This window comes from Phocoena phocoena, chromosome 1 (genome assembly GCF_963924675.1).
Source record: "Phocoena phocoena chromosome 1, mPhoPho1.1, whole genome shotgun sequence".
Lineage (NCBI taxonomy): Eukaryota > Metazoa > Chordata > Mammalia > Artiodactyla > Phocoenidae > Phocoena > Phocoena phocoena.
The window spans coordinates 105,599,146-105,612,296 of NC_089219.1; the positions used below are offsets into that span (position 1 = coordinate 105,599,146).

Below are 13,151 nucleotides of genomic sequence, written 5' to 3' on the forward strand. Positions count from 1 at the left end.
TACAGATGAAGAAAATGAGGTAGAGATGTTCAGTAACTTGCCCAACGACTTCCAGTAACCAAGTAGGAGAACCTGACTTTGAACCCAGGCAGTCTGACTTTAGTACCCATCTACTAAAGCACTAACTTATTCCATCATCTCAGGACTGAAGCCTCCTGAGAGAATTATATCCATCAGGTTTTAGAGTTCCTGAACTTCCCATCCCATTCCCAGCAAACTCATCTAGACCCACAGCCATTTCTCCTAGTCTCAGAGTTGATCTGTCTCGCCTAGTGTTCAATCATTTGCTCTGGATTGCATTTCCTTCCATCTCTTCCTGTATCTTCAGTCTCTCCATCTTCACTGGCTCTTATAGTCATGCTCAAATCTGATCCAGCCTAAAAGACCCTACCTCCAAAACATTCTCCTGGTCAGGCCATTCTTTAAAGCTCCCTTCTCCCTCTCTTGGCACTTCCTTCTCATTCAGGCTCCTCAAACTTCCTCACCTCTCATCTCACCATCATTAATCTGCACCAATAACTCTTCTAAAGCTGTTGTTGTTGCTAATGTCATTAGTGATACACCAATTATAAACTCTAAGGGATAATTTTTAGTCTTTATCATACTATAGCACTATCTTTTTTTGAATTTTTGACTTTTATTTTTTTATACAGCAGGTTCTTATTAGTTATCCATTTTATACATATTAGTGTATATATGTCAATCCCAATCTCCCAATTCATCACCCCTCCCCCACCCCCCACTATAGCACTATCTTGCTCTTCATTTTCTCTTTGAAATTCTCTAGCCCTTTGATTCTTAGGTCCACACTCTAATGATTCTTCTCTCGTCTCTCTCTTTGTTGGATTTTTCAGCTCTGGTCTCTCTCTCAATTTGAGATTACAAAGGGTTAAAACTCCCTGATTTTTAAAAAATTTTCCCACTTTACAGGCTTTTCTTGATGATCTCTCTAAAGACATAAATTTAAGTGCTACTCAGCTGACAGTAATCCCCTCAGTGGTCTTGGCTTTGTTACTTTTTTTTTGAAGAGCCACTCCTCTCTCTCCCCATATCTTCTAACATGTGGTCCACATGGAAGCTGGATGACCCTACCTCCACAGTCCGTGTAAAGGCAGGCATCTGACTCTCAGGAAGACAGGAGTCATGGAAGACTGACCAAAAGTCTGCTATTTAGACAGAAAAATAAGATGAAGGGATAAGCTGTGTCTATTTTGAGTCATAGATATGTTAATATATTCTCAATCAAAATTAAGGACACATGGTCTGCTAAAGAATTTCTGTTCCATTTTAGAATGTGAAAAACAATGTGGGAGATGTCATGTGGATGCTGAAACATTGGAATTTCCAAGACATTTTAAAGATTGATGGGTACAACTGGTTCTGGGTTTAACAAGATGTTTGGCCACTATAGTCACGGACTTATCAGGAAGATGCTGCAATCAAACCCCGTCTAACAGACATGACATTCTGTAACTGTTCTATGATTAGGCTAGGTTGATTTCGGGTTTTATTAAACATGTAAATGATAAATTGGTAAACAAGCATGACAATAAACTTTCCTTAACTACTAAAATGCCACTAGGCCACTTTAAAAGAAGAAAATGTAAGTTCTTTGTACTGTAGACATAAATTCTTGAATCATCCTACTCTTCTCTTATCACGGTGCAAAGAAAAATGAAATAGCACTACATGGGAAGCTTACAAATGGCCTGTCTCCACAGTAGAACAGTGCAGTGAGACTTAGGGCTGTTTTCTATATCTCTGCAGAGCATACCAAAATCTATAGAGCAAAGGTCCTAGGCATGCCTTCACAGGTTGCTTTAAAGGGACTTAAAATGAACAACTAAGAAGAAAGGCACTGTTGCCACAATAAATGAGCCTTTTACTTCCTTCATGCGTTGAAAGCATACTCTGGATAAAGCACGATGTCGGTTGTTGTATAGATAATATGCACATTTATTGAACCAGACAGCCTCTTGAGGCAAAACTAAGGTCAAACTAAAAACTTCTCATCTTAATCCTCAGTCTACAAACTTTAGTATAATATATAGAGGTAGCAAACCCCAGTATAGTTAGATACACCTATGAAAAATACAATTAGGGCCAGAGTGACTGTAAAAGTCAGTTACAGCAACAAGTTGGAAATTCACAGCCTACTTGGAAAATTATTGAAATTAAACCAGTATTATCTCCCAGTCACTTATAAACATCTGGATACTTTAGGCAATAAGAAGATCACTTATTAACTGCAGCAAACATTGAAAATCTTCTGTATTTGAATACATAAAAATATACACAAAAGTGTGTGGTTTAAATTAACAATAGGCTAAATGCCAATGGTATGAACTTTCTCATGCCTTATTAGATTTATCTTTCACTGAATTCACTCACTCAATAGATACTTATTGACCTCTTTCTGTTACAGGAATTATTATGCCAAAGGTTTAAGTGATAACTCATTTTCTCTCACATTTAGTTATCATAGCCGGGGCTCAACAGGAAGAATTCTTCCTGTTCCGTCTTTCACAACTGGGGGTGGCCTCCAGGAACATTCCCCTGGTAAGGTCGGCCTGCTGAGTGGCAGCCTGAGGCTGCACCTGTGGAACAACGTATGTATCATAAACTATTTCCTGCTGCAGTGTTCACAAAAGGTCTAAAAGGTCTAAATAAAAAACAAAGACAAACAAAACAAAAAAAACCCAGGCTCTCCATCTGTGCTAAAGCAAATGTCTATAAACAGAGAGAATATAAGGCAGGATTTGTTAATTTCTATAAGAAAGGTACAAAGTCCTGTAAAATTTCAAAATGGGAGCAATCATTTCCAGCTTAAGAACAAAGTTTTCTGGAACCTATCTATGAGTTTTGTTTTTGTTGTTTGCTTGTTTTATATTTTAAAGAATGGTGGCACACAGACAAATTAGAATGGGAAGAAAGGTCTTTCCAAGAAGAGACAGTGACATTAACAAAGAAGCAAAAGGAAACAGCTCTGAGCAAACTTGGAAATTCTCTTAACTCCAGGGCATAGGATCCATGTAGGACAGCAATGGCCTAGAGAAGTATTTTGGATCTGGGCTGTGGAAGGTCCTGAAGGTGGGGGCATAAGGAGTCTAAGCTTTATGAGAAGCCCCCAAAGGTTCTGAGCAAGGGAACAACATAATTAGCACACTGCTTTTGGGAGGTTAATCTGGTCAGACTGATTTTATTTTGCAGGTTGGGGGGAGGATAGTGTGGACATGGGAGGAAATCAAAGGTTATTAAGATTGATAAGGGTAGAGGAGAGAAAGGCTGCTGAGGAGAATTATATATTATTGAAGAAATAATCATCATCAAGCACAGAGGACTCACTAGGTGCTGTGCACTGGCCAAGGGCCTTTATACATATGGCAGAATCTCGAATCCACATGAAGTTCTTACCATGTGAGTATCACTATCAATACTGTGCAGACAAGAAAACTGAGGCGTAATGCGGTTGAGTAACTTGCCTGACATCACACAGTTAGCATGTAGTGGAGCCAGGCCTGACTGATCCCAAAAGCCATGCCCCTTCTGCTCTAACACACTTTCTCTTAGTAAGAAGTCAGTCAACTTTAAGATGACAAGTACAGGGCTTCCCTGGTGGCACAGTGGTTAAGAACCCGCCTGCCAACGCAGGGGACATGGGTTCAAGCCCTGGTCTGGGAAGATCCCACATGCCGCGGAGCAATTTAGCCCGTGCGCCACAACTACTGAGCCCGCGTGCCTAGAGCCCATGCTCCACAACAAGAGAAGCCACTGCAATGAGAAGCCCGCTCACCGCAACTAGCAAAAGCCTGCGCGCCGCAACGAAGACCCCACATAGCCAAAATAAATAAATAAAAAGACAAGTATGGTTGATCCTCTAGACACTTGCTTCTCTGGGTTACTGAGTTTCACAGCTTGGTGGCATGGGGGTGTCTGGAAACATGCCAGACATGGGAGAAGCCAACGTTGCCTGCACAGAAGGATTTCCCTTCACAACAAAGATGGCCAGGTACCCAGTAACCACGGAGGGCCAACCCGGCTCTCTCCCGGGATTTGGCAAGGGCTCCATGTAGTCTGGTCCTTAACTTCTCCCTCGGGACTCCACTTTCATGCTACACACTTACCCCCAGCCCAAAAGGCTCTTCTCTCTTCCAGCAAATTTATTAACTGGCTGCTCAGACCATTCTCCCCATGGGAGGACAGGAATTCAGATCAGGGATTTAAGTAAACAGCTCCATTTCCCTTCACAATTACATTCTCCTATTTTCCCCAAAGGGGCCCAAAGTAATATAGTAAGAGTGAGGCTGAATGAATATAAAATAGCATGGTCTATGCAAAGTTCATGGGAGTATAGGAAATGTTCATGAGAAGCCCTTTGTCTGGAGTATAAAATAAACTCAGTGTTCATTGTTGCTAATTTAAAGGCTCAACAGCATCCCAATTAATGTACTAATTGGTAATAATTCACTTTAACTCAATTATTACAGACTCCTCTAAGAACTTTTGGAATGAGAATCTTTTAGAATAAAATTCTTACTTATCCCTTGTTGAAATGGCCCACAACACTAATTAATTTAATCTTTCCCATCTTCTCACTTTGCACCTCTGTTACTTTTGAAGAAAGTACTCTAGCTATAAATCCCAACTAGACCCTAGATAGTGGTCCCCTGGCCATCTGTAAGCTTCAGCACTCACCACCTTCCCTCTGCCTGCAAGGCGGTGCACAGGTTGACCTTTTAGCTATAGACTGTGTATAAATACAACTTCCTGCACGCACCTTGGGACTTATGTGTTAAAAGCCCTTATTTTACGCAGGGTAATCCTAGTGGCAGTAGCCAAATGGAGACACGGAGATAAATTTACAAGGCCGCTTTGCTCCTTTCTCATAATTCATTGAGCCAAACAAGACTGTAGGAACAGCAACAACAAAGGATGATTTGTAATTTCTACTCTGCATGTCACCATGGCAAGATATATAAATGGCTTTCATGGAACAGATTTGAAAGTTTGCATGGCAGTTATCAGCATATTAACATGGGTAATTTGTTTCGGAATTTAATGTATTTTATTACACTTAATACACAGAGTTTGGAATCAGACTACCTGGGGTTACATCTTGGCTCTAATACTTGCTATGTGACCTTGGGTGAGTTATTTAACCTCTCAGTATCCTCATCTATAAAATGGGGCTAATATGAACACTCACCTCATTGGGTTGTTAGGATTAAATAAGCTAATGCATGTCAAGTGCTTCAAACCGTGCTTGGTACATGGTAAGCACCCTATAAATATGTGCTAGTACCATCTCCCCCGTCATCATCGTATTTAGTAATAACTGAAATTATCACAGTCCTATCAGACCAGGACCCAAAAATGAATTAAACATTAATTCAATTTTAGTATAAGAAAATAATATCCACTGAACTAAAACTTTAAAGAATACTGATATTTACTTTAGATTCATCATCACTATAAAACTGGTAAAAAACATGGGAAGATATAATGAAAACTTAATCAATGAGTAAAAGTTTTAGATGGGTAAATAGTGAAACACTGTGTCCTCAGGATTAAATGAGAATATGTGAAGCATTCTGAAAACTACAAAGTGTTGTATTAGAACAGAACATTATTATTAATGGAAATAATAGATTCCACTTAAAAATGTTTTACAAGGTGAGATTTGTTTTTATTTTATGTTTTTGAATGCCTTGATGAAAAATCTACAACTATTATCCCAAGAACCTTAAACAAGGTCATTTAGGGCTCCATCCATGATGGAGTTGCCTGGCACTATAGAGTTACAGCCAGAACACCAGGACAGGAATGTGGAGGAGAAACTGACATCTCTGTCTGTCCCCAGGTTGGTGTCCCAGCCTAGAGGGCAGGGAATGTAAAAGTGGAAGTTGTGAGAACCTCTGTGGGTTAGAAATCAGGGTAGCTCGACTGTGCTTTTGAAGAGACAAAAGGGCAATCAAAAAGGCAGTTCTCCTAAATGCCCATCAACAGAGGAACAGATAAAGAAGATATGGTACATACATACAATGAAATATTACTCAGCCATAAAAAGGAACGAAAGTGTGCCATTTGCAGAGACATGGATGGATGCAGAGACTGTTATACAGAGTGAAGTAAGTCAGAAAAAGAAAAACAAATGTCATATATTAACATATACATGTGGAATCTAGAAAAATGGTACAGATGAACCTATTTGCAAAGCAGAAATAGAGACACAGATGTAGAGAACAAACATATGTATACCATGGGGGGAAGGGGGGTGGGATGAATTGGGAGATTGGGATTGACATATATACACTACTATGTATAAAACAGATAACTGATGAGAACTTACTGTATAGCACAGGGAACTCTACTCAGTGCTCTTTGGTGACCTAAATGAGAAGGAAATCCAAAAATGAGGGGATATATGTATATGTATAGCTGATTCACTTTGCTATACAGCAGAAACTAACACAGCATTATAAAGCAACTATACTCCAATAAAACAAAAACAAAATAAAACAAACAAAAAAGGCAGTTCTTAGCCAACCAGAAGTAGGTTCAACGCAAGGAAGGCTGAGCGCCAAGAAAAAAGAGAGTTGTAGACGAATTTTGGTAAATGATTACAGGACCGTTAGAAGTCAGGTGATGGGGTGGTATGAACCTAGGTATGACCTTGCTTTGTTCAGTAAGCAGGGAAGTTAAGAAAAAGTGTTAAGCCTTTGACTGGGAATAAAAGATAGGGTATTGCTAAGAAATGATATATAGAGAAAACTGTAAATGGCTGAGCAGAGTTAAATTCAGTCAAGCTGGAGTCGGTGTATCATCTCTGTGCCTATAAATTAACTCTCTGCCTCTAGTGTCTCACGCGGCCAGAGCAGCTTCTATCCTATGCGAGTACATTTGTCCTGTGGAAATTCAGGAAGAAGGCTTAGGCCTCATGCTGCAGTCTCTAGAAGAGAAATTCCTGAACCCCTGATTGGTGGTGGTAAAACAGAGTCAAGAGCAGAACTGGAGTAAGTGCTCTCTGGGAGGAGACTTGAGGCCGGGTTCGTCACAATAGTGACGGAGTGGTCCATAGCATCATCTTTGTGCACAAACGTCAGCATATTATGCAGAAGTAAGCTGTGTTTGGAATGAAAGAAATAAGTTAGAAAGGAAGGAAGGAAAGAAAACTGATTGCTATTATCTCAAGTTCTCTCATAGCTTAAGATAAACGAAGAAAGGTTGCATTTTATTGATAAAATACATACATACCAAAGTAAGTACTCCCAAACTACTCATTTAAAGAGTAGCTTCTTAAAAATAATCCATCCATCATACGTGGTCCTAAGCCAACAAGCTCACTAGGATGTTTAAGGAAGCTGAAATTTTTCAAACTTCATCTTAAGAAGTCCAACACTGTGTGGCACCATCTCGGTGGTCCCTGGTTGTATGTGGAGGGAAGGTGGTAGGCGGGGCTGGGAGGGGCCAAGCAAGCAGGGCTGCAGCTACTTTTCTATTCCTTAAATCTGAAAAGCTCTACTTTTATCTGTTTTATCTAAGAGGGATTCACATAAGATTTTATTTGATAAGAGACTACTACTGGTCGAGTGGGAAAAGCACAGGCAAGGCTGAGTGTGAATCCTGGCACTGCCATTTACTAGCTCTCTGACTTGGGAAAATTACCAGAATAATTTATAATTACTAAATAATCTCTCAGAGCCTTTGTTTCCTGTTTCATACAATGGATGGAATAATATTCACAGGATTTTTGTGAGAAGTAAATAAGATAAAGCGTGTATAGTACATAGCAAGAAGCCTTAGCACATAACGAGCCTTAGCTAAATGTTAGTTCCTTCTCTGAAAGACACACGGATATGCATGCATACAGGCTTAAATATACAAATATATATGTCCTATATATATGCGTAAGCCTCCGCGGACTGTTCTGTAACCTGCAGCCACGCAACAGGTATACTGAGAAAGGATCTGGGGGTCAGCAGCCTCACCCTCTTCATAATTTCCTGGCTGTGGCTGCCATAAGACTTGCTAGCGTAAATGCTCAGCATTTATCGACTGTTCCTCCTCTATATTTTTAGCAGTTACCATCAGTAGTTTCCATCAGCTACGCAAAGAGATTTCCAAATTGAAATAATTATTGTTTTGAATGAGCTAAGTCAGTTCACAAGGAAAAATCAACCTAAAAAGCATTTTAAACAAATGGACTCATAGACTAAGCTTAAAAGGAGCTTTAGAGTAGATCCACGCAACAACCTTATTTAAGAAAAGCACAGAGAGATGAGGTAGCCTGATCAAACTGGCACAGTTAGCAACTAGTAAAATTCCCAGATGGCCATAGCAGCTCCTGATAGCTTTCCAGGCTGAGTAGCTCATGTTGCACGTTGGATGAACAATACAAGGCAGAGAAAAGTTAAGGGAAAAGTCACTGGGAACATTACCCCAGCTTAATGCCAGTAAGATCACAGAAACCTATAATAACATTATAATTGCAAAATATGGAGTTAAATGCCAACAGTAAATTTTACCATCCTAATTCCATAATTAATTAGCTTTTACTTAAAGGTAAAATATGTTTTTACTTTTTTCCCATATGTTTAAATTAAGGTCTTTTACTTTTTTTCCGTATGTTTAAAATAAGGTCTTAACACCTGCCTTAAAGCCTTGTTGTGAACAGTATCTCTGCTGGAGTATTCTTGCCGAAATCCATAACCTCAGTCTAATCATGAGAAAACATCAGACAAACCCAAATTGAGAGACATTCTATAAAATAATTGACCAATTCTCTTCAAAAAGGCCAAGGTCATGAAAGACTGAGGAATTGCCATAGATTGGAGGAGACGTGACAACTAAATGCAATATGGGATCCCAGATTTCATCATAAACCAGGAGGAGACTAGTGGAAAAACTTGTGAAATTTGAAATTCTCCCAAGTTAATTTCTTGGCTTTGATAATTGTATTATATTGTGCAAGAAGAAGCTGCTTGGTGAAGGGTATACAGGAATACTCTGTACTAATTTTGCAATTTTGTGTATCTCAAATTATTTTAAAATTAAAAAAATGCTAAAAAAAGAGAGCAATTTTTTAAAAAGCCTTGTTGTGAGAACTAAATACAAGATAAAAAATTTAATACATTGCCTATTTTTTTGCAGGCACAATTCCTTCATTGAATGGCTACATTTAGCGGCCATAAACAGTAGAAACAGTATGTTAATACTGGCCAAACCCAGGTTGGGACAGCTAATAATGAAGTGTGTTCTCCAACTGTGATAAAAATGTGGACACTTTACACTGCACCTGAATGATTACAAATATTCTTGCAAAAGTCTTCTAATCATCAATATTTCACTCTTTGCACAATACAATCATGAGTTAGTGCTTAAAGAAGTCTGGATTCCGTGTTTGGTCAATGATGACAGGCTTAAATTTACCTAACGCCATTATCGTTTAAACATAACATGTCAGATCTTCATTCCTCTGACTCTGTGACTACTCTCGTCTTGTCAGACCTCAGCGGTTTTCTGTGAGGTAACACCTGGCAAAATAAATCACTTTCATATAAATTGTAGACATCTCATAATGAGTATGCCTTGATACACTTTTATTTCTGTTTTCTCTCTAGTTTTTATTTTAAACTTGATTCTACATTTAGCCTTGAGGGGCAAAAGCCTGCTCTTGAGATAACTAAAGGTCCCCAATGCCAAGCTTATTACCCAAGATTTTGCTTTTTTAAGGAAACATTAAAACAACCTAGAAATTGCGTTACTCTAGCAAAGTACTGCTGTGGCTCATACGCTTTTGCTTTTCACCTCAGGGAGTAACTGGTACAGCCAAAACTAATAACAAGCAAATTGCTATTTGTTAGTTTTTGATAGAATCACTCATGTGATAAATATACATTTCTTTCCACCCCTGCAAAATAATTTTTGTTTTCTACAAAGGTTATGAGATATCATAAAAATGTCTAATGCATCTGGTTTAAGGATCCAATTCTTCCTTCACATATTTCTGCATCTGTTCACAAAATCTCTTTGACTTCAAAGGAAGCTTTTCAAGAGAAAAAGAAGATACATACAGGAAAAATGGCCATAAATTTTTAGTTTTCCAAAGCCATTTTAATAACTTTTCTAAGGCCATTTTAATAACAGCACTGTGGGAAAGTAAATATCACTCTCAGAGAGCTACAATATCACAGATGATATAATGACTATACATTTATCTGAAGATTTATGTTTTAGAACTTTATTCTGGGTCTGAAAGTGATATACCTTCAACTTAGAACATGTGAAAAATACAGCAAGCTTAAAGAAGAAAACTTAAATCACTTTTAATCCACTATTTAGGAAAACCAAAGAGAAACAAAAAATGTTAAGAATAGTTGTTTCCTTCCAGTCTTTTTTTCTCTTGTACATATATTTATATAAATATTTATTTGCAAATCCAATATTATAATTACACTATGAATGCAATTTTATATCTTTTCTCAATTGGTCTTTCAAAAGACTGCACTAGTCTTTCAAACCATCATTTTTAATGACTGAAAATTATAGGGGGTGGGGGAGGGATAAATTAGGAGTTTGGGATTGCAGATACGAACTACTATATATAAAATAGATAAACAACAGGGTCCTATTGTGTAGCACACGGCACTATACTCAATATTTTGTAATAATCTATAAGGGAAAAGAACATGAAAAGAATATATATACATATATAACTGAATCACTTTGCTGTACACCAGAAACTAACACAACATTGTAAATCAACTATACTTCAATAAAAAAAAAATTTTAATTTATATGTAGAACTATGCTTTAAGAAGTGCTCTTGCTTACATTTAATTCATATTCTACTCAAAGCTAAATTAAAGGTTTTGAAACACTAATTTGTTCTGGAAATTCTACAACTTGATACCATCTAGATTAAGAGTTGATTAAGATAACTGTATTCATAAATGCCACTGAAATAACAGTAGAGATTTAAGAATTCTATTCTTTAGCATTTATAATGATTTAATGCCCTAAACTTCCTAGGACAAGCATTAGTGGGCTGTAGTTTGTTTTTCTTTTCTTTTTGATTCTCTACTTCTTATGACATCCTCAACTCTTGAGTTTGTTACAAGAGGAAGTTTGGGTCTAAGACTTAGTTACTTTGTGGGGGGGGGACTCAAGACAGAGGGGATGTATATATATATACATAGAGTTGATTCACTTTGTTCTACAGCAGAAACTAACACAACATTGTAAAGCAATTATACTCCAATTAAAAAAAAATAAGACTTAGTTACTCTGAATCCACAGGTTCTAATATGCTACTATTAGCCATAAATATAATAACCAATTCTGGTTCTGTAGAATCCAACCTCAAACTTCAAAGAGAGGAGTATTTGATGTATTTATCTAATTTTGAATCAATTTTTACCTAACAATGCTGCCTGAAATTTCAAACAACATTTAAATAGTTGTTTTGACAAATAACTTTCCAGCGTAATATCCTCTATCCTTACAAGAATCTTGTGAGGCCCGTATCAGTGAAGGACACTTAGGTACAGAAAGTTAAGTAATTTATGGGATGATTAAAACAACAAGTTGAACTTAAATCTTGTTTTTCATAATTAATCTCACTGCTTTACTTTGGCTTCACAATCATGGAGCCATAGATTTTCCAAAGCTTGAAGGAACACTGTCAATCAGTCCAACCTTTCCTCCACCCATTTTGCTAAAGAAAATAAGTCCAGCGGGATTAATTGACTTGTCATGCCACACAGCTAGCAAGTGGCAGACAAATCCCTTGACTTCTAGTTTCCTAACTTTCAGTCTAGTGCTCTAATACACCAGTTACCATACAAAATGCTCCTCACACTTACACATTATGACAATGAATATGCCAGGATGCCAGGAAATCACCTAATAGTCACAGAATCCCTAAGATCTCCCTAGTACCCAAGAGCTATCTCCCAAGAGATGTATGGCAAAGTGCCTACCACTGAGATTGCACTTGCAAGACGTTTAGTAAATGTCTGGGTGAAGTAAAAATCTGAATAAGTGAAAGAGTGTGTATATATATATATATATATATATATATATATATGTTTGTTTTTCCCTTTTGCTATGAGGGTAAAATTCTAAATACTGACGGGACGGGTTAAAGGCCGTGTCCATGCTCTCAACACTACAGAGTAATGGTAACAGGAGTGCTGCCAGGACAGGACGACGCCTTTGGCAGCTTGCTGAAATTCTTTCATAGAACCTTCTAGATACAGGTCTACTTCGCGGTAATGAGGAGAAATCAGAGTGGAAGATGCACTGACACTTGCTCAAGTACCGCACTGCCTGAGGGAGAACGTCAAGAGGGTGCACCTACTTAAACGGGTCGATTCCTAAGAGACATCTCTAATTTCTCCGCTGGACCCTTGGCTTGCTATTAGGGAAAGGAGAGTAAAAGCAGCAACGGGATCAAGACAAGGTGTGCAGTGCCGGAGGGACCGGACCTCTGGTATCGTATAACTTCACACACTGCTGGGCTCCCCGCGTTGCCGGGCAAGAGCGGAGGTGCGGCGATATCAGGGTGCTCAGAGGGGGAGGGGCTGAGACTAAGTGGGTAAGCGGCGGCGCGTTCCTCCCACCAGGGGCGCGTTACGTCACCGCGAATCCTTGCAACGTCGCCACGCTCCGAGTAGGAAGGCAGTCTTAGGCAAATCGACCTTAGGAACCGAAGGGTTTGGTAGTCTCCAGAGGAAACGGGAAGGGAGAAGCAAACGGAGGGAGGAAAGAGGGATGAGAAGGACCTAGCGGGATGGGAAACTAGTGGAAGAAGGGCCAGCTTCGGTTACCTGGGGAGCGGGAGCAGCTTCGGGTCCTTGATGAAGTGCCCGGATGAAGTTCCAGCACTCACGCGCCTTCCGCATTGAGTGCAGCGCCATCTTGAGAAGGGCGGAGCCGTCTAGACTTGAGTGACATCTGCTCAGAGAGGAAGTCCCAGATTCGCAGCGTTTTTTGCTTGTTGCGCATGCGCACTCGCCCTCGGGGCGGGCCTTTGTGCCAGTGCCTGGGGGCGTCCGGTCTTCGCAGAGCGGGTCGCGGGGTCAGGAACTGGGTGGGGCTTGGCTTTAGCATTTGCCCTGGAGACCTAATATTTGCGCAGGTTTCGTGAA

At 39.2% G+C, this 13,151-nt stretch overlaps 1 protein-coding gene across 4 annotated transcripts in view; it reads right to left on the minus strand.

Annotated features, from left to right (window-relative positions):
• Positions 1 to 12,936, minus strand: part of WARS2 (tryptophanyl tRNA synthetase 2, mitochondrial) — an 85,885-nt gene extending 72,949 nt beyond the window's left edge. For 3 of the 4 annotated variants that reach the window (XM_065881935.1, XM_065881924.1, XM_065881944.1), the window contains exon 1: positions 12,831 to 12,920. In XM_065881935.1, the coding sequence (XP_065738007.1) occupies positions 12,831 to 12,920 (90 nt within the window). Of the gene's footprint in view, positions 1 to 12,830 lie in introns of all 4 variants that reach the window. The other variant, XM_065881918.1, reaches the window with a different exon arrangement.
• Positions 12,937 to 13,151: the final 215 nt, after the last annotated feature.